The sequence below is a fragment of the Zootoca vivipara genome, chromosome 2 (assembly GCF_963506605.1).
Source record: "Zootoca vivipara chromosome 2, rZooViv1.1, whole genome shotgun sequence".
Taxonomy (NCBI): domain Eukaryota; kingdom Metazoa; phylum Chordata; class Lepidosauria; order Squamata; family Lacertidae; genus Zootoca; species Zootoca vivipara.
Window position 1 is genome coordinate 91,275,732 of NC_083277.1, and position 26,750 is coordinate 91,302,481.

Below are 26,750 nucleotides of genomic sequence, written 5' to 3' on the forward strand. Positions count from 1 at the left end.
AGCCCTTCGAGGCAGGCCTCAAATGAAGGCTTCCACTCCTCCTGCTATGAGGCCTAACCAGCATCCGTAACAGTACTGACCTATTAGGGCTGCCTTGAAGAACAGTCTGAGCATGCTCAGAGCTGCTTTCTTGAAAGCTATGCCTCAAAGCACATTTTTCGTAGTTCACCTGAAGGGTATGGTTGCTGGTTTGAGCAGCTTTTTAAATGAAGACTAATTGTTAAGGTGAACAGTGTGTGTAAGTATATTTCATTAATATCCATTCTTAAATAATTTGCTTTCATTTATGTGAATGGGAGGAGAAATGGTGGGTGGTTTCTGTGCGTGTTGCAACCTTCAACACTGCGTGTTGTTGGGACAATAAGGTTTCCGGGTGTGTCTCTAGATTTGAGAGAAGTATAGAGTTTTGCATTCAAACATGCTGTGTGGTGGTCTACTGTGAGAACAGGGTGCTGGACCAGATAGGATATTCAGCAGGAAATTCTACCGTGGCGATCATGCAATATATATTACGTATATAAAGGTTGCTTGTGGAATCGCCTTATTAAATTACGGACGGAAGTTCCTTAGTGGTGAGGCAGGTGCACTCTGTGCATGCTCACACTATTTATTTTGAGGCTTATATCCTTTAGGCCTAATCCTATATCCTGTGCTAAGGTTTGCTAGGAGGAGTTGGTAGTGCTAATAGTCAAGCCCTTAGTCTGCATCACACCCTGATTGGGTAGAATACTTCCTGCACATTTCCCTTCTCAGTACTGTATAGCCAATTGCCAAGAGCCTCCCTATTTGCATACCTTTAAAAAATAAGTGCACCAGAAGATCTGGAGACTTAACATAAAAATCCTCCTTTCTGTCACTGGCTCATCGTGTGGTGCTGAGAACATTAATCTTGTATTCTTTCATTTAAAGGGCTAGCCAACCGGCCATGAAATGAAACATAGTCAAGAAGCACTTCAGAGACAAGTAAATATTATTCTGTAAGATTTCAGAGATTACTGAGAATGATGCATATGACAAAGTGGGCTTTAGCCTCCAAGAGCTTATGCCATAATGAATTTGTTAGTCTTTAAGGTGCTAGTACTGTACTGTTTTTGTTGTTTTTGCTGGAACAGACAAACTTAAAATGCAATTCAGAAAAGTATGGCGGTGCAGAAGATGGGTCAGACGAGAACTCGTTGTGCAGCATCTTTATGTATCAATCGCATCCTGCCCATACACCCCACAGAGACTAGCTTTTCTTAGCAGACAGCCACACACTGGACTTGCCACAGATTTACATGTAAAGACCAATGTTTGTAGACCTGAATATCCTTAATGTGTGCCCCATATTCTTTCCCCCTTTTTTTACTAAGAGCTGTTCGACAATGGGACAGACTCACACAAGTCTGTGGTAGACTTTACTTCCTTGGAGGTTTTTAAGCAGAGGTTGGATGGCTACCTGTCATGGATGCTCTAGCTGAGATTCCTGCATTGCAGGGGGTTTGGGTCCCTTCGAACTCTCCAATTCTATGATTCTGTGTTTCCAAGCTAGCCCCCTCTCCACCATTTCAAAAGAAGGAGCAGGCAAGCTAGAGGGGGACATTTATTTTGTTTGTTTATCAGTATTACATTTATATCCATTCCACCTTTCCTCCCAAGAGGCTGAGGGTGACATTCATGGGTCTCCTCTTTCCCCATGTTATCCTCAAAGTAACCCTGTGAGAGACAGCAACTGGGCCAAGGTCACACACTGAGTTTCATGGCCAATTTTAACCCTGGTCTAATTCACTTAAATTCCCTCCACCTTATTCCACATTCTGGAAAAAAAGATACAGAAGTAGATAAGCAGGGGATATGGGCATAGCCAGGGGTGTGTGTGGGGGGGGGGTAGCTACCCCCCCATCAAGTAAATAAATAAAAATAATTAACTGACCAATTGTATCACAGATAGCTCGATTCTGCCACACACACACCCAACAAAATTCCTGCCCACCCCCAACAGCCACCCCCTGGCTACAACCATGGCAGGGGAATAATGGTTTCTCATAGTTCAGAGAAAAATTAAGGGGTTCTTTGTTTACAGTCCTGTGTGGCACCTTTAAGGTCAACAAATTCAGGTTGCAATCCTGTTCCTACTTATCAGGGAATTCAGTGGGGTTTACTCCTGATTAATATACAGCTTTGTTGGCATGAGCGCACACTCAAAATTGGGACAGCAGAGAACTCTTCTGAACCAAAGTAATACACTTTTAGTTTGGTTAGGTGCTGTTTGTAAAATTGCAATGCATAAGCTCCCACGGTAGCTTTGCAATGGAAGGGGATGGGGAGAAAACCAGAACAACTTGGTCACACCACACCTATGACCACTCACAGACCACGCCCCCCCATGACCTCCTAGCAGCCCCACCTGGTCTAGTGGGTGCCTGCTGCTGCTGCTACAGCTACATAATGCTGTGTCCACTCCATCAACAACCTCCGGGGATTTATCAGCGCTGTACTGCTGCCTGCGTTCCTGCCCAGTGCTGTCTTGCCCATTGGTTTACAATGCAATGAGTCAGTTCAGTGTGTCAGCTCTTAAAGCAGTTTCCTGCATGAGAAGCAAAGGCACACCTGGCAGAAGAATCTGTGTGCTGACCGAGGTGAGTTAATGGCCTCCCCGTAGCACTGTTGCAAGCCCACCCACCTGGTCTTTATCTGGTTCGGCATTTGCCGGTGAGCTCTCTCCCAACCAAGGAATGCATTGATAAGTCTGAGAGATGTTAGGAGGGAAAATGCTACTTGCAGGAAAGAATTCAAGGCAGAGCAGGGTGGGGCAAGCTTCGGCTTGAGGGTTGTATTTCAGATTGTGCTGTAAGAGTTTCACTAGCAATGGCACCCCAAATAACTGCCTGAGGTAGAAAATATTATTTTAGTAATAATATTATGATAAATTAATTACAACCTACCGGCCTTTCATGGAACTCCAAGTTTTGCTATTTGCTATCTTATTTTGCTAGCAATTTAGCAACAAGATGCCATTTTATAGAGATCTAGTCAGCAGAAATTAGCTGTGCAATTCAGGCTAGAGTGCTGCAAAACAGGCTCATTACAGAATTTGTTTTGCGGATGAGTACCTTAATGGACAGTTACTGAGTTTTTACTGGTCAAATCTTTGTCCTAGGCACCCGGCCCAAAGTTGCAGATGAGGGTGACCATGATGTTAAAGGGTCTGAATACCAAGCCTTACGGCTGAGGAAGTTGCGTATGTTTAGCCTGGAAATGAGGAGACTCAGACGAAATATGATAGCCATCTTCAGATATCTCAAGGGCTGTCACATGGAAGATGGAACAACCTTGTTTTTTTTCTGCTCTGGAGGGTAGGACCTAAACCAGTGCATTCAAGTTACAAGAAAGGAGATTCAGACTAAACATCACAGAAGAACTTTCTGACAGTAAGAGCTGTTCAACAGTTGAACTGTCTCCTTTGGGAGGTGGTGGATTCTTGTTCCTTGAAGGTTTCTAAGCAGAGGTTGGATGGCCCTCTGTCATGGATGCTTTAGTTGAGATTCCTGCATTGCAGGGGGTTGGACTAGATGACCCTTGGGGTCTCTTCCAACTTTACAATTCAATGGTTCTTTTCAAATTTTAGGTGGAGTTGGTGGTTATGGAATACCCCAAGTACAATTATTTGCTCAACTAAATGATCTGTCTAGTGGATTTCACCAATCCAAACCTTGAAAAATATAATACACCCACTTTTGTACAAACCAGCCTTCTTTCTGCTACTATTTGTTAGACATGGCCTAGTAAATAGTTCAGGTTCTGGTGTGACTGTTAATTCTTCATATTGAAGTGTTGAGTTAGGAATGTCTGATTGTTACACACAGAGACCGCGTATTTACAGACTCTATTATTTTTTCTCTTCAATGTGACATTTCTTCTTGGCTAGTGTTTTTCTACAAAACCGGGTTATACCCAAGGGCCACTGTCATTACAGTTGACATCTTTATATTTCCTGACAGAGGCTTTGTGCCTATAACAGCTTCCTTACAGGTAGAAAGACAAAGAACCCTTCTTGAAAATGTGTGTGTCAGGCTGCTGTTTGAGAAGTAGTCTAAAGGTCACATCATTAGCCCTTCAAATCATGAATAAAAACCACAGCTCTCATATATATGTTTGCCAGTGGTCCAGAAAACTAGCCTGTGCATAGTTAAACTGTGGAACTCACTCCACATTGATGGCCACAATCACTTGGGTGACTTTAAAAGAGGATTTGACAAATTTCTGGGGAATAAAGCTATCAATGGCTACTAGGCATTATGACTACTGTATTCTCTACCTTCACGGTCCGTGGCAGTAATACTTCTGAGTACCTGTTGCTGGAAACTGCAGGTGGGGAGAGTGGTCATGTGCTCTGGTTCTGGTTGCGGGTTTCCAGCAGGTATCTTGAGTGGCCACTTGAGAACAGGATGCCAGCCTGATCCAGCAGGCTTTTCTAATGTTCTTTGTCTGATCTGCTCTTGTGCCAATATACACTAGATGTGCAGAAATCAGCAGGTGAGGTTTCTCATGGCATGGAGAGGAGCGTTATCATCTGTGTTAAATGTCTAAAGATCAAGCTGTTTATCCATCTAGCTCACTATTGGTTACTCTACTTCTGACAGGCAGTAGCTCTGCATGGTTTTAAAAATGAGAGTCCTTCCTGTCACCAGTTACCAGATCCTTTTTAACTGGAGATGCCCAAGATTGTACACCCAGACAGTGACGTAGCATGGGTTGCCAGTGCCCTGGGGGGGGGGGGAAGGCGTGGGAGAGAGGGAAGTGCACGGAGTACGCATGCGCATTCAATGGCATCCATGTCAACTAGGAGATCGTTATTTCCTTCAAATGCAGTATTTACTCAAGTCTTATGCACCATTCAGAACCTTGAAACCAACGTTCAGAACCTTGAAACAAAAAAAAAAAGGTATTTGCTGGCGAATGTAAATGTGTCATCGAATCTAATGCACACCTTAATTTTCACAATGTAATTTGGCCAAAAAAAGGTGAACCTTAGATTCGGGTAAATACTGTAATTTTGGGCACTGTGGTTTACCTCTCACAGTTACAGTTCCCAGCAACCCATAACAAACTACGGTGCCCAGAAACAATCTGGGTTTTACTTGCTATTCAGAGTCCGATACTATTTACCAGGTAGAACACAGTTTTCTTTGTTGGCAGTTCATGCTATCACTTTCTGTACTCTACAAGAAGAGGCATCACCTTTCCGAAGTAGAACAAGGACCTGATGTGGCTATAGTACAAATGAGCCACCTGATGGGAAATAAGTATGTTCCTCTCTCTGTGTGTAAAAAACTAAAGGGTATTCACACAGTGAAATCAAGGACCACTCCTGTATATTCTTGGTGCTAAGTAAACAAGCACCTGCTTGGTTTTGATCATGAGATTGCAGCCAAAAGGTTTCTCCTTTCACAGGGTCTTGTTTTTTAACTTGGAAGGGTGACTTGCAAAATTCTCTGTCTCCCCCAAAGAGATTGAATATATACTGGAAGCCAGCCAGACCCGAATGGTTTGAACAACAGTCACGCTGAGCTCACAACACAGGCTTTTCTACCATTCTGCTTATTAGGACTCCATGGAAGACCAAAAACAAATAGAGCGATTTGTATTAATTCATTTTTGGGGGCCAGTGCAGCCAATTAGACCAGAGCAAGACCTTACTCTGGCCTTACCAGCTGCCTGTTGTTAAAGGCCCTAAGTGCATACTTCCTGTCAACAATGACGGGGTTATTGTCTGCTTGACTATAATCAATGGATAATGCAATAAGAAACTGATTTACGTTTCTGCTCTGAGGCGGCATGGGATTGTATGATCTGCAGGGTGCTATTACTATTGAGGGAACAGAATCCTTCAAGGAATAGAACAGCTGGCGGCAAAGTTCAGTTTGGCATATCAGACAGGGCAGTAGCCGGGTGGAGCACTGCTGTGTAAAGAGCAAAATGAAAACAAACTAGGTAAGTGTTGATGTGGGTGCATCTTAGGACGTCTTATAGTAGCTTGGAAGTTTCTGAGGATTTCAATATTGAAAGAGACTTTGTCTTGCAATGTTTGTGATAATAGATCTATTTTTTGTGCCACACAGATAAGATCACACACTCATGAAATGCATCAACTGATCTGAACTTGACTACTATGTGCACCTTGTGTACTTGGTCACTATTAAAGAATTCTAGTGATTTTATCATGAAAATGCTTTCAGAGGGACCCCTTCCCACACACCCACCTTTTACCACTGTTAATCATTTTGGTTATGATGAATGTGGGCGTGTGGCTTAGAGAGTGACCCTGTGCACGTTTACTTGGAAGCAAGTCCCACTGTGCATGAGGTTTATTCCTTAGTAAGTGTACTTAGGAGTGAAGTCCAATGGTCTAAAGGTGTAAAAGAGATAACTTATGCATTCAGTGATCATCATGTGCTATTTGTGTAGAGCTGAGTTAGAATTTGCAGGTGTGCCATGTCTCCTTGAAATAAATTATGGGATGCTGCTACAGCTCCATAGAATATTGTGGAACAGCCCTTTTTCATGCACCCTTGTGGTATGTCTTCCAGTGTATGAGAATATTGATTTGGCTATTTTTAACTCAATGGGTAAACCTCCAAATACCACTGGAGGTATAGCTTGAGGCCTCTGAACATGGGATATATAGGAGACGATTGGAGGTGGGGGAAGAGTTGCTCATGAAAAATGTATTCCTGATATTGTACACATCATGATCTCTCCACTCTATCAGTAACTACAGTTAGTAATTTATGTTTATAACATGCTTTTACTTGTCTTAAGAAAAACACCGTTAAGACTATAAACACTAATCCTTTTGAAATCAGAATTAAGTGAATACTAACAGGACAATCCAATGCATATTTATTAAGAGTTAAGTCTCAGTATGTTCAGTGGAGCTTTCTTCCAGGTTAATTATGCATGGGATTGTAGCCTTAATCTATATATTATCTCAGGCCTTTGGCCTTTTAAACTGTGGGGTTATTGTTTTTGTTATTATGAGATGTACTTTTTTGTTTTAATATTGAAAACCACCCTGTGATCTTAATTATAATAATAATATTAATAATATTTGTATAGGAACAAAATTTCATAATTTAATTCTGATGCAATTTGCAGGCTTTATTTATTATATGACTTACCATGATAGTCTGCCATCAAAATAACTCTGTGACGACAGGCATTCTAGAGCAGGCTTCCTCAACCTCGACCCTCCTTATGTTTTGAGACTACAATTCCCATCATCCCTGACCACTGGTCCTGCTAGCTAAGGATCATGGGAGTTGTAGGCCAAAAACATCAGGAGGGCCGAGGTTGAGGAAGCCTGTTCTAGAGACTCAGCTACATTAGTAAAGAAACAGTGATTTGAATGCTCTATAAACATGCAACACCAGATGGTACCAGAGAGCAGGAAATTTTAAAACACAATTTTCCATAGAGAATTTTTCTTTCGCCGTAACAATCTAATTTCTGACTTATTTATAGCATTCCCCTCCCCCTGTGTCTAGATCCACCCTACGTGTGGTAACAAATACTTGAAAAAACTTGCTGCATTTCAAGGCATGTGCTTGCTGAAGCACCTTCCGTTACCTTTTAAAAAGACTTGTCTATACCCCTTAAAATTGTGCAGCTTGACTGCACCAATTGCAATAGCGATAATATAAAATGACCCCATTTGTTGGTTACGTTATTTTGTTAGTTCCATGGAATTTCTTGTGTGTGTGTGTCTTTAAGGGAATGAAGAAGTGAAAGAGAGAGAGATGGAACATAAGACACACGGTGATAGGGTTAGAATGAGTGTGTTAAGGACCAGAAGAGATGCCCTGTTCATCCAGATCTCTTTTGCTTTCATTCTGAATCTTCAGCAAACCTGCTTTCCAGTTACGTTCTGCATCCTTGACAAGAAAGACATGCTTGTTGAAACAAAAGGTGATGCAATAGGAGAACGGGCACAGGAACTCTGCAGCTTTCTATTAGAGCTGCTGATCTAACTCTGCAGCAGTAATGGTGATTATTATGTTCTGTTGGCCATAAAGACCATAGCTGTCAAGTTTTCCCTTTTCTCACGAGGAAGCCTATTAGGCATAAGGGAATTTCCTTTAAAAAGGGGAGAACTTGACAGCTATGATAAACACTCCCCCTGCTCTTGGATACTTGATTTGGAATTTGGAATGGGAGCTCTATTTCCTGCATACTCTATTTTAAAAGAGACAAAAGAATGTTCCGCCTTCTTGTTGGGCTGCGAAGCAAAGTAAACTTCCCTATTTGAAGCTGCCTCTTCCTTTCCCGCCTTGACCCTTTGAAATAATACTCTGAACAGCTAGAAGGCAACACTGCGCTGAAGTTGGTTCCTCATTCCTTCCTTGCATGAACCTTCCAAACACAGCTCGAGTCAGAAAAGTTTAAAAGATAAGGATTCTGTGTTCCTGAACCCCAGAATAAGTTTTGGTCTACCACATATCGTATTTATTTGTTTTTCCCCATAAAAATTATACATAGCTTGACCGGAAGAAAAAAAAAACCTCAGGGTGGTTAACAAAAACAATAAAACAAAAACAAAATCAGAAAATAAAAACATCTATTTAAAACATGGTAATCTAAGCAGGTGTTTCCACTGCTTTGCAGTACCCTTGGCAGCCCACTGTCTCTTCTTTTCCTTTGTCTCTGGAGGAAATAAGGGGAACACAGGTCTGAGAGTTCACTATTAACTGAAACAGCTGGTATGCAGAATCAATCACCAGTACTGGGGCACTGATACCCTGGCATAATGGGTGGTATTTAATGCTAATGCTACTCAGACTAGACCTACTGAAATGAATGAACATGCCTAACTTAGGTTCATTGGGCGGTGTTCACCCAACTAGCTCTGCCAACTTAGAATCTTATGTGAAAAGTTAGTACAGTATGTTGATTTCAGTGAAATATAGGCACATATATATGACCAGGCAGCTTTTTAAGGCAGGAATTATATTGATGCAGTCATGGATAAGCTACAGCTGTGGACTTTGCCGGCCCAGTAGCTGTTAAAGGCAAAGACCCAGTATGAGGAGAAGATATTTTCCTATCTGAGTGGTGTAGTCGGCTTCAGATGCTGGGCTGTGTACATGTGGGGATTGTGTGGAATAGAGAACGCGAGTCGTTTTCAAATTGTACAGTCCAGGGAATGTCGATTTTATATTTGCCCTTCAGTGCAAAATCTGATTTAAGGACCGCCTTTGCATTTTACATTTTAAACAGTATCGGGCCACTTTAAACAGTCATGGTTCCCCTCAAAGGATCCCGGGAGCTGTAGTTTGTTAAGGGTGCAGAAAGTTGTGAGGAGACCCCTATTCCCCTCACGGAGCTACAATTCTCAGAGTGGCTGAACAGCCAGTCCCAAGGAATTCTGGAGATTGTAACTCTGTGAGGGGAACAGGGGCCTCCGACCAACTATTGAGGCCTTTAACAAACTGCAGCTGCCAGGATTCTTTGAGGGAAGCCATGTCTGTTTAAAGCGGTATGATACTGTTTTAAATGTGCCGATGGGACCTAAGACTCAACATCCTCCCTGTGAATGCTGCTGGGATTTTTACCAATAGCTTCCAGGGAAGGAAGACAAGGCAGGCATTCTTTGTCCCTAGCAATTGATCATCATGGACAAACAGCAAGCTGTCCAGCATTGTAGCTGCAATTGAAGCAAGCGTTGCTGGTCAGACGAAACAAGTTAAACCAGTTGACTGATCTAGTCTGGGAAATCTTACATTCCTAAAAAACCTTCAGCTTGTGTGTTCGAGGCTTCTGGTCTTGGAGCCCCACTGGAAGAAAGAAAAAAGGAAAAAAAAAACCCAGAAGGAAACAGTTTCTGAGGAGAAACACGAGCAGGGGAAAGGTTGAATGCTCTTTCCTGTGTGAACTTGCTTTGTAAAGATTTGGTGGCTGGTCCGCTGCTGTCTTCTGTATGGTTTGTCTGGCCTGGACCTTGACTAATATTCTCAGCAATGTGGCCCCTTGGTAACTGACTGTGAGAAGAGTACTCCTTGGGTGGTAGCAGATGCTGTATTTTCCTACCTCATCCCTGTTTCATTGACTGCTTTTCAGGACTTTTGTACCTCTGGTTCATTCAAGACTGTGTGCGAGAGCCAGTTATGGGTGGTGGTAAGTATTCAATTCTATTTATATTGGAAAGGGTTGTTTTGCAGTTGAACTAATAAAGAATAGGTGAAATGACTATCTTGTGCTGGAATTATCATCATCCTTATTTGCAAGGTTTGAAACCCCACCAGTTGTTCTTCAGGGATGGTCATTCGGAGTAAATATTGGTCTATGAACAGAGTAGTGACAGTTGATGGGAACTGTGCCAAAAGGATAAAAGAAATATTAAATATTAATTGCTTTGTTATATTAATTGCTAGTTATAAGGTTAGTTTGTCTTTGTACAAGGAATTCGCTTGGAGTTTTAGTATGTTATGGGGCTGGCAGGAGAGGACTCAGACTATTATAGTAGTAGTACCGGTAGTAATAGTAATAATAATAATAATTTATACCCCACCCATCTGGCTGGGTTTCCCAGGCCACTTTGGGTGGCTCCAAACAGAATATTAAAAACACGATAAAACATCAAACATTAAAAACTTCCCTAAACAGGGCTGCCTTCAGATGTCTTCTAAAAGTCAGATAGTTGTTTATTTCTTTGACATCTGATGGGAGGGTGTTCCACAGGGTGGTTCTATTCTAGGATATGTGGAGAGTCGATGTGTCCGCAGTCAGTAGCAATTTTCCCATCTCCAAGGAATATCAGGACTGGAGTACATTATAGGAAGCTTCAGCTGTCACTCTTGCTTCTGGTGACAGGAGGGGAAGGAATGGCAGTGCATATAGACCATCTCGGTTGTGAGTCCTGGAAGATCTTCTCCCTGCCTTGCAGGCCTTTTCCCAACAAATACAGTTCTTAGATATCATAGTGGAACATGCTCTGTTTTTCAGATATGTGTCCATCAGTCACACTTTAAGCATTCTGCTCTGCATTTCTGTTGGCAGACTTCCTACCACAGCACTGACAACAGCTGCGTCAGAGGAGGGCCATGTTGTCTGGGGTATAAAGAGGCCCCTGGAAGTGTGCTGTAAGGTTGAGGAATGGGCTCAAAGGGGTCAGGTTGTGGTGAATGTTGCCTGCTTTTCAGGTGCAATTCTACATCTTGAATAAAAAGAAGCATCTAAGAACTGGTAACAGAGCAAAGTAAAAAATTATAGAACACCAATTAGCCATGATTACAACAGGAGGGTGATTTATTTTATTTTTTGTTTAGCCTGATCACCTTGTGGGAGAGTGGGGCTTCTTTCCTCTCCTCCCCACTTGCAGGGTCCATGGGCTGCAAATGCTAAAGATTATTTTACTTTTAATCTTAACAGTGGTAAGCAGAAGATGGATTATAGTGCCTGGTGAGATTCTTGCAAAGAATGCAGGACTAGAAAGACCATCATTCTGATTCAATAAAGCACTTCTTATGCAAGAACATGGGTGCATACTTAGGATTACTTTATGATTTAGTTATACTTTATATATTAACAGACCGTGAGTCGGCTCTCTCGCGCCATAAATTTTAAACCCACCAATGGACCCTAAAGTTGTCCCACACTCCTGTCATACAAGCCAACTCACCTACAAACTTGCATCACTCTGTCCATGACAGTGCACCCACTTCAATTGGTGATTCTTTGCCAGCTCTGTTTTCTTTGTAAATGAAAACGGGCAGTCAAGAGATTCTCATTTCCTATCTTCTTGTTGACAAGGGGGTCAACAAAGGAAGAAGCCCACCATGTGTCTCTCTCTACTAGATGAAGTGGAAGGTTGGTGCCCACTCTTTCCTGTGTGCTCATTGCATTCAAGTGCACAGTAAGAATAAGGTATTATTTAATTCCAGCCAGAAAACAGCGTAGAAATGATGTCTCCAGCGTTTCCTAGGTGCATACACAAAAAAGACTCTGCACACAGTGTTCTCAAGAAAGAAATGTGTTCATTGTCATTGGGAAACTACTTGATTTCTGTGAACTTCGGAAGGACAAGTGTCTAGTTCAAACTGTCCTTTATTGGGAACAGTAATTTCAGTTACATTAACTCAAAAACTACCCAGTGGAAAATCTCATTGGTCTAGGATGATTTGTAGGTGATTGACGTAAGTAAAGACCTTGGTCACCATCCTCTCATCTCTTTATAAACACCACTGTGAGTGCACATATTCATTTCAGTATTACACTGAATTGTTTCAGCATAGGAGTAACTACTAGGTTATTGAAATATGTAAGGTAAAGGTAAAGGGACCCCTGACCATTAGGTTCAGTCGTGACCGACTCTGGGGTTGCGCGCTCATCTCGCATTATTGGCCGAGGGAGCCGGCGTATAGCTTCCAGGTCATGTGGCCAGCATGACAAAGCCGCTTCTGGCAAACCAGAGCAGCACATGGAAACGCCGTTTACCTTCCCGCTGTAGCGGTCGGTTCCTATTTATCTACTTGCATTTTGACGTGCTTTCGAACTGCTAGGTTGGCAGGAGCTGGGACCAAGCAACGGGAGCTCAGCCCGTCACAGGGATTCGAACCGCCGACCTGCTGATCAGCAAGCCCTAGGCTCAGTGGTTTAACCCACAGAGCCACCTGGGTCCCTATTGAAATATGTAGTCCTCACTTAAGTGGAATTGCCAAATAGTTAGCAGCTTCTAGCTTGCCTCAATTTCAACATGCAGTTACATGCAGACGCAACATAGCTCTGTTTCTTTGCAAAGAAAAATATATATATATACAGACACAGTTCAGCCAATATTAATATCACCCAAGTTGTGGATATCTATTAGTCATTATTTTGCTCTTACTCTCAGTTTGCTATATAGACACGATCCGTCCAAAGCTAGACACTTACAAGTCTTATTGGTTCAAATGCACGCCTTATAGGAATGGTGGGATATAAATGTGGTAATTGGTGGTGATGATTAAGAATATAGTTTTCATTAAGTTGGAGGCTGCTGCCAGTAAGGAGGGAGTATAGTGCTATATAGGTATGTGGTCTCTCACTATGTTGTTATACAATTTTTTACAATCTCAAGTACAGATGTGCTGTTACAACAAGTTTATGAAACTGAGTGATTACAGTTTTCAGTTTCATCACGCTGCAAATTAGGTTTTCCCCAGAGTGAAGTGTTAATGAAATACTACAGTTTTGCACAATAATCGTTTGACCAAACTTTCCCCAGACCAGGCTTAAAAGAAGGAGTGAACCGCATTGAAACCCCCTTTTGTCTTTGTGTGTAAAATTCTGTTCATTTATTTTCTAGGTCGCAATTCACAATAAAATCAAAGGAAGGGCAGAACTACAAGACAACCAACACAAGAGGTAAGCACATATTAAGCTGCCTTATACTAAGACAGACCATTGGTCAATCCAGTTCAGTATTATCTACACTGACAGGCAGTGACTCTCCAGGGTTTTAGGTCGGCATCTTTTCCTGCCAAACCTTGAGACACCAGGGACAAAATCTTGGGACCTGCTAATGAGTAGAAGACATGTATAAGATTGTACTGCGCAGTTGCAGTCCTTCACACTTATCTGGGAGTAAGCCCTGTTGAACTCAGTGGGACTTGTTTCTGAGTTGCATAGGATCCAACTTTTAGCCCTGTTTTAAGTACAGTTTGCTTTCTCTGTTGCTTCATTTACAACATTTAGGATGAATGTTACTGCGAAAGCAGATTCGGAACTCCAAAATTGGCTGAACTTGAGTTTCTTTTGTCATAGTAAAATATTTAGAGGCTGTGGTTGTTATTTGAGAGAGCAGTAACTTACAATATTGCCACATTTCGCACAAGACTGTGGCTCTTAGCACCAACGAGCAAATGTGGTTTTCCAGAGAGAAGGTTGCTGCTGCTGTGGAATTTAACACCTGGGTGACTGTTTGTGTGTGTGTGTGTGTGTGTGTAAGGAATATAGACACTTTTTGTTTTCTTATCAGCCCTTCAGTATCTTGAATCACTGCCTGTTATGCAACTGTTGAATGACACAACTTTTCTCTTAACTGTAATAACATGACAGAAAGTACTTTTCCTACTAAATTAAAAGTTTCCCCCATTGAGAACCAGTGATATGTGGGTTGTTTAGAACAGGGATGGGGAACACGAGACCCTCCAAGTATTGTTGGGTTCCAATTCCCATCAGGCATAGCTCGTATCGCCAAAAGTCAAGGATGAGGGGAGCTGTCACCTAGCAACATCCCCAGGTTAGAGTATAAGACTAGGATAGGCAATCAATCCCCACTCAACCATAAAATTCCCTGGGTGTCCTTACACAAGTCACTGCCACTCTTCTTGTCCCCTATTTGCTCCCGAGAGTTTGGGGAGCCAACAGAAATAGATTTGGGGGCATAGGGGGATAGCGAGAGGAAGTTCCATTGCACAAGTGGAAGTCCTTGCACAAATGGGATGGCTTCATTGGATACAACCCTAAATGTCTGTCAAAAAGTGATGAAGTGCAGGAACTTTGCCAGGAAAAAAATGTGACAAATCTAATTCGTGACTTGTAGGATTGATTTTTGTTTGTTTCTTTCAGCTATATTAAGATTTTCTGATTGGTAGAATTAGCACATGCAGTGGTCTCTGCAATTCTGTTTATGAAACGTGTGCCAGAGGTGGTTGTTTGCGGCTGGATGTGGAAGAGCAAGTTCTCAGACTGGCAGCTTAGCTCGTGTGAGAGGAAACTGTCCTAATACATGTATTCAGTGACTAGCCTTTTTCCTTGTGAGACAAAAGAAGAAATGAAACTTCTTTCAACACCAGTGTTTCCTAATGCAGTTCCTCCAACATTGCTACTTATAGTTTGAAGGAACTCCCAATTTAAACAAGCTACTGCTGGAGGGGAATAATTTGAGTAACGAAAACATAAGACATGAGCGATGAGGAAGTAAAAGAACCCAGTAGAGTGGGGCTTTGTGAACCCTCAGCATATAATGACTGCATAGCTGTGAGAGGATTTCTGGAGGCTTCTACACAAGGCCGGCTCAAGATATTTTGCCTTAAGCAAAGGACTAAATGGCGCCCCTCCATTCCATGTCCCAAAGACAGCCAGAGTGATGGTTCAATCTTACTTCTATTTGGGCAGTTAGGCAGCATCCTCCAAAGCTGCCCCACTCCGTCTAATGGTAGGGACAGCAGGACAGAGACGCTAGGACAAAGACAGCTATTACACAATGCTATGAATTTCAGTGACCTAGCTTTATTCTGGCTGCTGCGTATTGCCTAGACAAGGTTCCTCTTCTACCTTTTTTGTTTTTGGAAGTAATAGCTAAAATTAGGGTGTCTGGCATCCCGTTTATGTTGAGGTAAAAAAAAAAAGGGTAAAGGACCCCGGATGGTTAAGTCTCATACCTTCCAACTCCTGGATTGAAAAATCCGGGATCAGCGGTGGTGCAGCACCGGAAGTCGCTTCTACGCGGCAGCAGAAGTTGCTTCTACGCATGTCCAGACATGCGTAGAAGCAACTTCCAGTGTCAGTGCTACCTGATTTCCGGTGCCCAGACATGGGCGGCGCAGCGCCGGAAGTCGCTTCTACGCATTTCCAGACATGCGTAGAAGCGACTTCCGGTGCCAGGCTGCCCGTGTTTGCATGTCTGGGCACCAGAAATCGCTTCTGCGCATGTCCAGAAATCGCTTCTGCGCATGTCCAGACATGCGCAGACAGCCGTGAGCCGGGACATGGCCGACGGCAGGAGCTTTATGGGATATTTACGGGATATAATCAATTCGGGATAACAGCGGGGGAACGGTAACAAAATACAGGGGTTTCCCGTGAAAAACGGGAGACTTGGCAGCTATGTGTCAAAGGCGACTATGGGGTTGTGGCACTCATCTTACTTTCAGGCCGATGGAACCTGCGTTTCTCCACAGACAACTTTCCGGGTCATGTGGTCAGCATGACTAAACCGCTACTGGCACACGGAACACCATGATGGAAACCAGAGTGCATGGAAACTCTGTTTACCTTCCTGGTGCAGCAGGACCTGTTTATCTACTTCCACTGGCGTGCTTTCGAACTGCTAGGTTGGCAGGAGCTGGGACGGAGCAACGGGAGCTCACTCTGTTGTGAGGATTCGAACCTCCGACCTTCTGATCGGCAAGCCCAAGAGGCTCAGTGGTTTAGACCACAGTGCCACCCGCATCCCTATATCCTGTTTCTGTAGCAGATGTCCATTCACACAAATGGTGTTAGGGGACCCCCTGGAACAAAATGGGGGCCACGTGGGCTGCAGGGGAAGAGAGGAAGGTTGCATCAACTTGAGTGATGTAAGATATTGCCCTGGAACTTTGCTTCTGAAATTTTAACAATAAAGGTCTCTTTTAAAATTTGCTAGTACTGCACTAGCAGGAACACATGAAGGTGGCATGTCAGGCTATGTGAATGACTAATTTTCTCTATGGGATTTGTGGTTGGTTGACAGCAAGTAACCTCAGCAACTGCAGTGGAAAACACACTGGCATTTATAGCCAGAGCTGCCAAAGCAAATAGAAGCTTTTGGAAAAACAAATTATTTGAAGCCATATTTTAAAGGGTGCAGACTAATTTTTCATTTAATTAAATATGAGGAATTGCCAGGCTGGATTTCCAAAATGTATCAGGTCTTGCACCAACAACTCTGGCTTTCAGTTTGTTTCTAGGTACAATGCAAGGTGCTGTTTGTTACCTCAAAGTTCCTTAGTTTTCTGTGGCCAGGGTATCTGAAAGACTGCTTCCTCCATATGAACCTGCCTGTAATGTAAGATCAGATTCATAGGCCCCATTGTATGTCCTATCTCCAAGAGAAGCTAGGCTTGTGGGGAAATTGGACAGGTCCTTTGGGCAGCATCCCATTATGGAATTCCCTCACTCGGAAGGCGAGACAAGACTAGCTTCATCTTCATTTAGTTTTCAGAAAGCCATTAAAACTTCTTGGTACCACATGGCTTTCAGATTATTATAAATATAATCAACTTTTCTGGGGTTTTTTAATGTTTGTTATATTACTGCTTTAAAGTTTTGAGGTAAAAGTTTATAAATCTAAGTCACCGTCTTCCATATTAAACAGCTCCTGCTTTAAGATCAGTAGATGAGGCCCTCCTGATGGTTCCTCCTCAGGATGAGGTACATGATTTGTCCCCCCCCCCCCAAGAAAAGGGCCTTTTCAGTGGTGGCTCCTCATGTATGGAACTCCCTCCCTACTGTGGTATGTCTGGCCCCATTTCTTTATAGTTTTAGGTGGTTACTGAAGACAAAGCTTTTTAGGCAGGTATTTGGAGGAGGACAGACCTGATTGCTGTGCTGCTGTTAGTAACTATTTTAGTGATTTGTTATTGTGTTGTTTTATGGATTTATAAAATATACATTTGCTCATTGTAAACCAACCTGTGCCTTGTGCATAGAGCGGTATATAAATTATATTGCTTAATTAATTGTTGTCTTGGGGGCCCATTTTTGCCCAAAGCGTGGTTCATAAATATTTTTTTACAATACGCTAAAAAAATAAAATGGGGTGTTGATGAGGACTAGAAACATGCCAAGTCTAAATTTGACGCTGAATTCAGTGGAAGTATCGCTGCTACCGTATATGCCAAGTCATTTAATCTTCCTTTCTCTCCTCTTTATGATACTTCAAACGAAGAAGAACTGAGGTCTCCAGCCTTGATAGTGAGCTTTTAGGATGGCAGTTGATGCTGGCAACTGATAATAACATGCAGTTATATGATGGACTACAATCTGATCAAAGTGCCATTTATGTGAATAATATATCTTCCTGTTTCCCATCAGTGAAAAGAAAGACATTGCCCCAGTCATGATAAACCAGAGAAAAGACTTGCTGCTCTTTGTCAAGTAGAGTTCCAGATATATTCTCCTTTGTCCTTTTTAGAAAACTGAAACAACTATAAGGTCCGATTTTAGTTCTTGATGTACCGCACAGCTGAGCTTCAGTGCTTAAAAAGAGTAAAGTGGAAGTTTCTGCTTGTTTGACGCAGATAATGCATATTTCTTCCTGCCTGTTTCAGTGAGGCCACGCTGGCTTTGAAACCACATACTTTCTTAGATCGTAAGAGCTTGTGTCTGTTCTTAAGTAACAACAGCAGACACAGTTCTTATTGGTGGATGTGTGTGGGGGGGGAAACTTCATACATTAGATTCTTCACACAGAATGAAACTGAGTGTCTGTCTTTCTATGCTTCCTACTGTGGCATGGGAGGAAATGGAGGCAGAGACCGAAAGGTTACTTACTCATCACAACTCAGAAAGCAGGTACTGTGGTTGTGTGCAGAAGGCAGTTTGAAGTGGAATTTAGGCATCTTATATATACAAGTTTTTCACATCATCCACACAGTGTTGTCCTTATGCAAACGACAGCCTGCACTTCCCACCCCCGTTCAGTTTGGATTTTCCAGATGAAGGAACAGGCAGTGGGGGATGCATCCAACTTAAAATTTCAAGTTACCCAACTGTGGAAATACTGGAGCACATTGTGTGGTTTTTAAAAAACGTGTGGTGATGTTTTGCTGGGTGCCATCTATCATGACACATCCTGCTTCTGCTACTCAGGTGCTCCTTTGTGGGCTGCTGGTGGGGCTGACATGACACACAGGTGTGTGTGTGGTATTTTTGACCCACTGTTTTCTGCAAGCCTGGTATATAGGAAACTTCTATCTCAGAAAACTTGGCCGTGTGCACAAGACACAGTGCAAATACATCCCATCAAGTACCACTCACTCGTGTGGATGGGAATCATGGGGATGTAGTTAATTTGCTAGTGTGTTGACAAATGTGTGCAAAAGCACAGAAGAGTCAGATCTCTGTGACCCACACGGTGAAGGTGTGGGAGCCACACGGTGAACTGGTGAAGGGAAATTCTTTGCAGTTAAACCTGAACATGATAGCAAGCGTCATTTACTGAGCTTGCTTACCTAGGGATATTTTCTTAGCCCTGTAGGAGTGCAAGACCTTTGCATACATCACAGGTGTGGGGGTAAAATAAGGAGGGGAAGGCAGCTTCTCATAGCATTAAGGCAGGTGGGAGGATGGGAGAAAGTTCCTGATGAATGGTTCAGTCTGTTCTTAACAGGAGGACTAAATGATATGTGCTCTGTTTGGGATCTGAGAGGGCTTCCTCAGAGGTCTGAGACTGTCCTTAGCTTAGCACATGGAGATATGCAGTACTAATTTCCAACATGAATATGAATTTGTTTTATTTGTGCAGAGGATTTATGTCACACCCCTATCAGTGTAACTCTCAAGGCAGCTGAATGCAAATACATACAGAGAAGCAAATCAAAGAAAGGGCGATACTGTAAATTTGTTTTGGATCAGCCACCAGTGCAATAGAGGTCTCCACATGCTCTAGAGAAATGACAACTCGGTAACTGTGAAAGAGGGCCGGGTACATTTCCGTTTGCTGTCACAATGGTCAGAGTGTGATAAAAGAGTGTGGTTTCCTCTTAAGCATGTGAGAGCTGATGGGAACACTGTGCTGGCAGGGACAGGCTTCTGAATTCAGGGTTCAGCCTCTGAAGAGTATATACATTCTGCCGGTGGCATCGTCCTACACTTGCTCAGGCTTTCCCTATTGCTCAGGCCTTCCCTAGACCAGCCAAGTATGGAGGCTGACAGAAAGAACCCGGTGGGGGAATCCCCTGGGAAAGACAACAAAAAAGTATGTAGTCTTTTCTTTCACTTTAGAATGTTATTTAGCGGCAAGTTACAGCTCTTGCTTTTCAATCTCCTCCCTTTCATGTTCTGCTTCAACCTGCTGAGATACTGAAACCTTTGAGGTTGCTTTAGATCCCATTCTTAAATTTCTTAATATATTTCTTCTAAAGAGCATTTTATATGCACAACCACCCTGCAGGGTAGGTTAGGCTGAGAGGCCATGAGCTACTTAATGTGGATTTTGGACCTGGATTTGTTATATCAAGCCCAGTACTCTAGCTACTGGGCCTTATGTTAAGGTCTAGCTTTGACCTAACTTTTGCAGGGCAGGGGATGAGATGCCCTGGCAGTTGCAGTCTTGGAAAAGAATAGTGTGCAAACCACATGAGCAAGAGCGTGAAGGAACATCTAAGGGCTTTTTGCTTCCTGATATTTGTCAAGTCCTTGCATACCATTTGGAGTAACTTGTTAATTTTGCATGTGCAAAATCAGCTAGTGTTAAATACTTCCTGGTGGTGGATTCCTCAAAGTGGATTACTTGATGAAGGAATGGCCTTGACAAATAATATCTCCACTCCATAGACAATCATGTCACATTTTCTTGCAGTAGCTACCCAGGGCTTAACAAGTAGCTACAGTAGTCTCTGTTCATCAAGCAGTTTATGACATCTGTTCATCAAGCAGTTGATCTGATCCAGTATCCTTTCCCTCCTGTGGTCATTTCTGCTGCCTTGCAAGTTAGGAATCGGGAAGAGAATACTATTGATGCAAACCCGCCTTTTAAATTCCTAATCAGAAAACAAAGACTCATCAGAGCAAGTCTTGTTCTTGCTGTGCCGTAAAACTCCTTTCCACCTCCTCACCCCCCTGCACTAACCAGTTACGGCTGTGGTTATGGCATGGTGTGGTTCTCTTATTTCTAAAAGAAAGAAAGAAAGCAAGCACAACTTGAGAGTCAGCAAGCAGCAACTCACAACCCTTGTTATAGTGGTGTTTGTTTTTACAATGTGGGAAATGTCTGATGGGCATCTTAAAATAAATAAATCCATATTTTTAAAAAACCAAACGAACACTCAAACCTGGAAAATGGAGAGAGCACACAGCAAAGCTGCTAAAAATAACACACATACCTCTCTGCCTCTAAGACCAGAAGCGGAAGTCAAGGCATCCACATCTCTTTAGAATGTTTCGTAATTATGTAGCATTTTTTGAAAGCCATTGCTATCAACTCTCTCTTTTCTTCTTCTTTGGATTTATTGAAAAAAAAAGATTAATTAGGGAAGGTATTAGATCTTCCTAATAAAGCAGAATGATATATGAAAAAATGCTTGGTTTTTTGCTTATGTATATGTTGCTGACTTTGATAATGATTTTGTGTGTGTTGTGTTAGGTTTAAAGTTGTAATAAAGTTTAAAAAAACAAATGGAAGGTCATGATCACTCATGGTGGGTGGACATACAGGACAGAATTAGGAAGAAGCATTGACATATGTCCTTATTGCCTTCCAGGGCAGTGCTCATGATGAGCTGATTTTGTGTTGAGGGGGTATAGATTGCAACCAACCACAAGCTGCAAATGGGGTGGGTGGGTGGGCATTTGGGGAAGGGTATGCACCACATTCTCCGCTACACTAAGTTTTACCTGACCTTCATCCTTCCCTGTGAAGCATTTTTCTCCTGACAACTCTAGTGAAGCTAGCATGCTTATGTTAGCTACAGACTACTGTATTGTGGGAGTAATGGGTGTGTGTGGAATTGGTTTCTTTCCACTTTCCTTGCTCAGGGCCATTATTCTATACATATAGTACCTGCAGTGTTATCTACAAACTGGGAGGGTGAGTAGCTATTAGCTGTAGTTAGTAGCGATGATTTGTCAAGGCAGCCAAATCATTTCCCTCCTGGAACACACGTTGGGAGTATTGTGTCCTCTTGCTTTTCAAACCAGGTTCACAGACTTACTGTACTAGTGCGTCTTAATACTCCTCATTAACTTGTCTGGGCTCTTAAGAATCCACATATATGACGCCAGCATTTATTGCTCACTTTCTCCAGCTGGTGATTCCTCAGGCTGAGGACAACCTCCCAGCAGTTTTTTTTTGTGCAGTACATTTGCTGGGCAAACAGTCAGAAAAGCCTCTTCTTCAGTTTTCTGTCCCTTGTGTAAAGTACACAGCAGACCTATAAAAGGAAATCATTTCATTTTCAAGCTACTGTTTCCAGTCTTTTTACCATAGCAATGTCTCAGTAGTTAAGGTTGCTCCACGTTTTCTTCTGTTGTGCCCAATCCCTGTAAGATTGCTTGAAATAAACATTAATGCTTATAACCCATTGTGTTTAATAAAGAAAGGGTTGTTGTAGTTTTGGTTGTTGTTTACAGTGGAATCATGTAAATATTACAGAGGAGTAGAGCTGTTTTTCACAAGAAAATGTAAACATTTAGGGTGGTATCCAATGAAGTTGTTCCATCAACGCAAAGACTTTTCCCTGCATAGCCCCTGCACCCTCCCCATAGCTGCTCCAGAGGGCTGGGGGAAAACCCAGAACAGCTTAAAGGGGCGCATGAGGAGAGGGAAGGAAAGTTCCATTGTGCATCCAGAAGTCTGTGTTCGAATGGAACTGCTTCATTGCATGCTGCCCGTAATTCACGAGAAAAATAAACAGCCAAATTGTTACTGGCTGTTGTTTTCTTCTAAAAGTTTCTGAGATGTATGTCTACCTGAGAACGTAGATGCCCTGCCAGCTTGCTCCAGATTTTGGGAAATGCTCTGTGTACTTGGTGTTGGGGAAAGGATCTCCACTTGTACTTTAAGGCACCCACATCTCTAGAGAATGTTTTGTAATTATTTAGCATTGCTTGAGTGTTAAAAAGGAGAATGATTGCATTCTGCTTTTCTTCCCTCTCTGTCTTTATTGACAGGTAGGTAGCTGTGTTGGTCTGACGTAGTCGAAACAAAATAAAAAAATTCCTTCCAGTAGCACCTTAGAGACCAACTAAGTTTGTCATTGATATGAGCTTTCGTGTGCATGCACACTTCTTCAGATACTTCAGGTACCTGAAGAAGTGTGCATGCACACGAAAGCTCATACCAATGACAAACTTATCTGGTTTATAAGGTGCTACTGGAAGGAATTTTTTTTATTTTGTCTTTATTGAAAATAAGATTTATTTGAGAAGGTAGAAGACTTTTAAATATGGCATAATGATTTTTTAAAACTTGCTTTTGCTTATGTATATATTGCTGATTTTGATGATTGTTTTTGTGTTGTGTTTTAAAGTTACAATGTGGTAAGCCTTTGTGGTAATGCATTTGCCCCATTTTGAGACCCCTCCTGATCCATTCTGCTGAGTAAGACCCTACATTCCTGCCCCAAAGTCTTTCTTTGACAGCACCACTGATTACAGCTTGTCAATGAAAGTATTTTTCTTTTATTTTTCCCAGATGGACCTGTCCCATAAATTCTCTAAGAGAGAGGTAAGAATCTAATATTCATTCCTAATAGTACCGTATACTGTATAATCAAAGAGCTCTGATGGATCATGCCAAAAGGCCACTAGTCCAGCATCCTTATTTTCAACAATGGCCAGCCAGGGGACTTCGCACACACCATGCATTTTAAGTGCATTACTTCCCCCAAAGAATCCTGGTAACTGTAGTTTGTTTAAGTTGCTGGGAATTGTAGCTCTGTGAAATGGAAACTAGTTTCCAAGGTTCTTTGGCCGGAGGAATGTGCTTTAAAAGTATGGTCCATATGTACATGCCTTTGGAAAACATACAAAAAAGGGTTTGAAGGTATCCTGACACCTGCTGTTCAGAGCCATATTGCCTCTGCTCTGAACCTACCGTGTTTCCCCCCTTTTAAGACACCGTCTTATAACTTTTTCCCCTCAAAAAACCACATGGTGTCTTATTTTCAGGGGATGTCTTAGTTTTATTATGTTTTTATGGTACCTATGGTTCCGGGCAGTGGGGCGGCAGGCCTCCTCGGCATGGCCAGGAAGAGGCCAGGCCGCTGGCTCGGCGCTCCGCCCGGTGATGCCTTTGTCGTGGTTTTTTTAATCCCACCCCACCCCCTGCCAACCGCTCCGAGGTTCCTGCTGCTTTATTTGGGGGGGGGGGCGTGTTTCGCGAAATAAACGCATGAGGATGAGGAGGGCTGAGGGATCCCGCCCGGCCTTAGGCAGGCCACCGGCGCGCCTTCCACCCACCGCATGAGGCCGGCCTCCGGGGAATGCGGGGCCCGGGCAAGGCAGCACCGAGAGCCCCCACGGCCACCGGGAGACGTGACGCAGCCGCCGCCCGCGCAGCCATCACCCTCGCCGCCACATCCCTTTCATGCCTCTTGCTCAAAGCGAGGCGCGGCGTTCACTGCGCTTGGAAGGAGCCGGGTGCCCATGGATCATGCAGCAAGGGCCCTCCCGACTCCTTCCCAGGCGCCCCTTTCTCCTCCTCCTTGCCGGTTCCGGGCGGTGGGGTGGCAGGCAGGAAGAGGCCAGGCTGCTGCGGCGCTCTGAGCGTTCGGCGCTCTGCAAGGCGCTGCTGGGCGCTCCAAGCGCTCGGCGCGGCAGAGCGCTCCGCTCTGCAGCCGCCGGTACCGGGCGCTGGGGAGGCAGGCCTCCTCGCCGGGTGCTCCGGCGGCGCAGGAGGGGCCAGCAGTGCTCCCGCCGCCGCCTGTTGCCCTGGTGGCGCAACACCGCTCTGCCTTGGGCCATGCAGCCCACGACGCTCCGGTGGCGCGGAAGGGGCCAGCAGCGCTCCCGCCGCCGCCCGTCACTCCAGCCGTGCAGAAGCGCCCGCGGGCCTCCCGCCGCCGCTCAGCCTTGGGCCATGCAGCCCCCAGGGGCGAGCAGCGGCCTCGCCTCCGCCTGGCCCAGCAGCAGCAGCAACAGCAACAGCAGCGGGAGGACAAGGACAGCGCTGCTGCTGGGTCCCGCTGCCTCAAGGCGAGCGGCGCTGCTGCGTGAAGGTATGGCTTATTTTCAGGGGGTGTTTAATATTGAACAAATGCTTTAAAAGCCTGCTATGGCTTACTTTCTGACTACGGATTAAAAAAGGGGAAACACGGTAGAAGCTTCATTTAGCCATCACAGCTTCTAGCCATTAACATGTTTTCCTCCATGAATTTGTCTAATCCCTTTTAAGGCCATTTAGTTCATTGACTGCCTCCGCATCTTCAGGCAGTGAATTCCATAAGGTAATGATGCATTCTGTGAAATAGTACTTTCCCTTTTTTGCGTGTGCGTCTGGGTTATACAGCCAGATTCAGTGGGTGAGCTTGAATACTATGTACTGTTTTTAGAAAAAGGGACAGATTTGTTATCTCCAATCATTATGCACAGGTATCTAGCTATTGTGAACTTCTTCTTCTTCCTCCTCCTCCTCCTCCTCCTCTTCAGGTTAAAAACTTACAAAAAAATAATAATACAAAAAGATGGATGGGTCCTAAAAATGTATATCTCAGGTGTCAGAAGCAGAGGTGAAGAGGTGCATTTCAGCATGAAATAAAGCATGAAACCAGGGTGGATGTGATTTAAATCAAATCAATTTAAATAACAATTTAAATCATGATTTAAATCACTAGTCAGTAAGACTTGATTTAAATCACTAGTCAGTAAGGCTTGATTTAAATCATTTTTTGCTGGTATAATCTTAATATTTACAACCATATGAAGGTTTCATTTTTGGAATAATTTTCAGAGTAGTTTTTACAGTTATATCAAAAATTACTGATTTGGTTATACTATTAGAAATAAATTGACAGATAATTATGAAATTATTGTGAGATTTAATAAGTTAACTGTTTACATTTGGACAACTTTTCTGCTGTACTTTATTGGAAGGAGAAAAATAATCATTTCATTAATAATAATTTAAACAATTTATTTAACTAAAACAATAACATTATAGCATATGTATCCATGTTTGTTAACTGATGTGGTTAAACAATGTTTTTTTAAAAAAACCAGACCTTAGACTGAGTTTTAGCACACATGAAAAACTTAAAACAAATCCTTATATCCTGATGAATAGCCTTTGGACTATAATGTAACTTAAATAGAAAGCTATCTTTAGAAAGATTTTCCCTCCAGAAGCATTTTATTTTAAAAATCTGATTTAAATAAAAAAATCTGGTTTAAAGAAAAAAATCTGGTTTAAAGAAAAAAATCTGGTTTTTTAATTTTTTTAAAAAAAGATCTTTAATTTTTATCCACCCTGTGTGAAACACACCCACACCATGCCATACGCATGACAAACATCTGTTACAAAAACAACCATTCAGTATGAAGGCTTCCATTAACAATTTGGTAGATTAAAGTTAGTGAAGGTGAAGGCAGCAGGTATTACTAGTGTCCTAAACAGGCCAAGCTCTATGCTGCCCCCACTGCAGCCGTCCTGACCATCTCCCTTTCCTCTGCTTCTCACAACTCTATGACCCCAACTGCACCATCTCTGTGGTTAACATAGAGGTGTTTTTTTTAAAAAAAATAGAAATCATACCCTTAGGTTGTCTAGCAATTCCAACTCTACTTCCTCTTTCCCTGAAACTGGCAAAATAGCTTGCTGAACTGAGCCAAAAATTGCATCAGCCATGGGGATAGAACTTTTCTGAAAGCTACTTGTTATGTGCCTCTGTAGGGGTGCTGCCCTGTTCCATATCCCTAAGCTGGTGGGACTGGTCCTGAAAACAAGATGTTGATCAGTTGTTGACTTTTCTATAATGAATTCAACTTTTTAACCACCCCATGATTACATGAGATTTCTGCATTTAGCTATTGTTTACCTGGAGCTGTTTCCTGTGCAGGTGCCTTTGTGATGTACCTGCTCCTAGTTTGTTGTGGCAGACTGTCAACTTCACTGTGTTAGGTTGGTTAGTGTGGCTGTAACTCCTGATCATCGTTGCTGCTTTGCTCATCTTCCCATCTTCTTGGCAAGCCCAGAGCTCAGGAAGAAAGTCATCCAAAGCAGCAGGGGAGCTGTCCGGAGTCTCTGTAGCTGGACAGCTCCCATCACAGACAACAGACGGAACATGAGTCACAGCAACTGCTGTGCACCAGCT

The 26,750-nt window shown here is 43.0% G+C and overlaps 1 protein-coding gene across 4 annotated transcripts in view; it reads left to right on the forward strand.

Moving 5' to 3' along the window:
- The first annotated feature begins 2,448 nt into the window (after nucleotides 1-2,448).
- UNC13D (unc-13 homolog D) overlaps nucleotides 2,449-26,750 on the forward strand; it is a 55,632-nt gene continuing 31,330 nt past the window's right edge. For 2 of the 4 annotated variants that reach the window (XM_035104507.2, XM_035104510.2), the window contains exons 1-4: nucleotides 2,449-2,618; nucleotides 10,096-10,152; nucleotides 13,322-13,380; nucleotides 23,135-23,167. In XM_035104507.2, coding sequence (XP_034960398.1) covers nucleotides 23,135-23,167 — 33 coding nt within the window. In that variant the 5' untranslated portion in view covers nucleotides 2,449-2,618; nucleotides 10,096-10,152; nucleotides 13,322-13,380. Of the gene's footprint in view, nucleotides 2,619-10,095; nucleotides 10,153-13,321; nucleotides 13,381-19,343; nucleotides 19,700-23,134; nucleotides 23,168-26,750 lie in introns of those variants that run through there. The other 2 variants (XM_035104509.2, XM_035104506.2) reach the window with 2 other exon arrangements.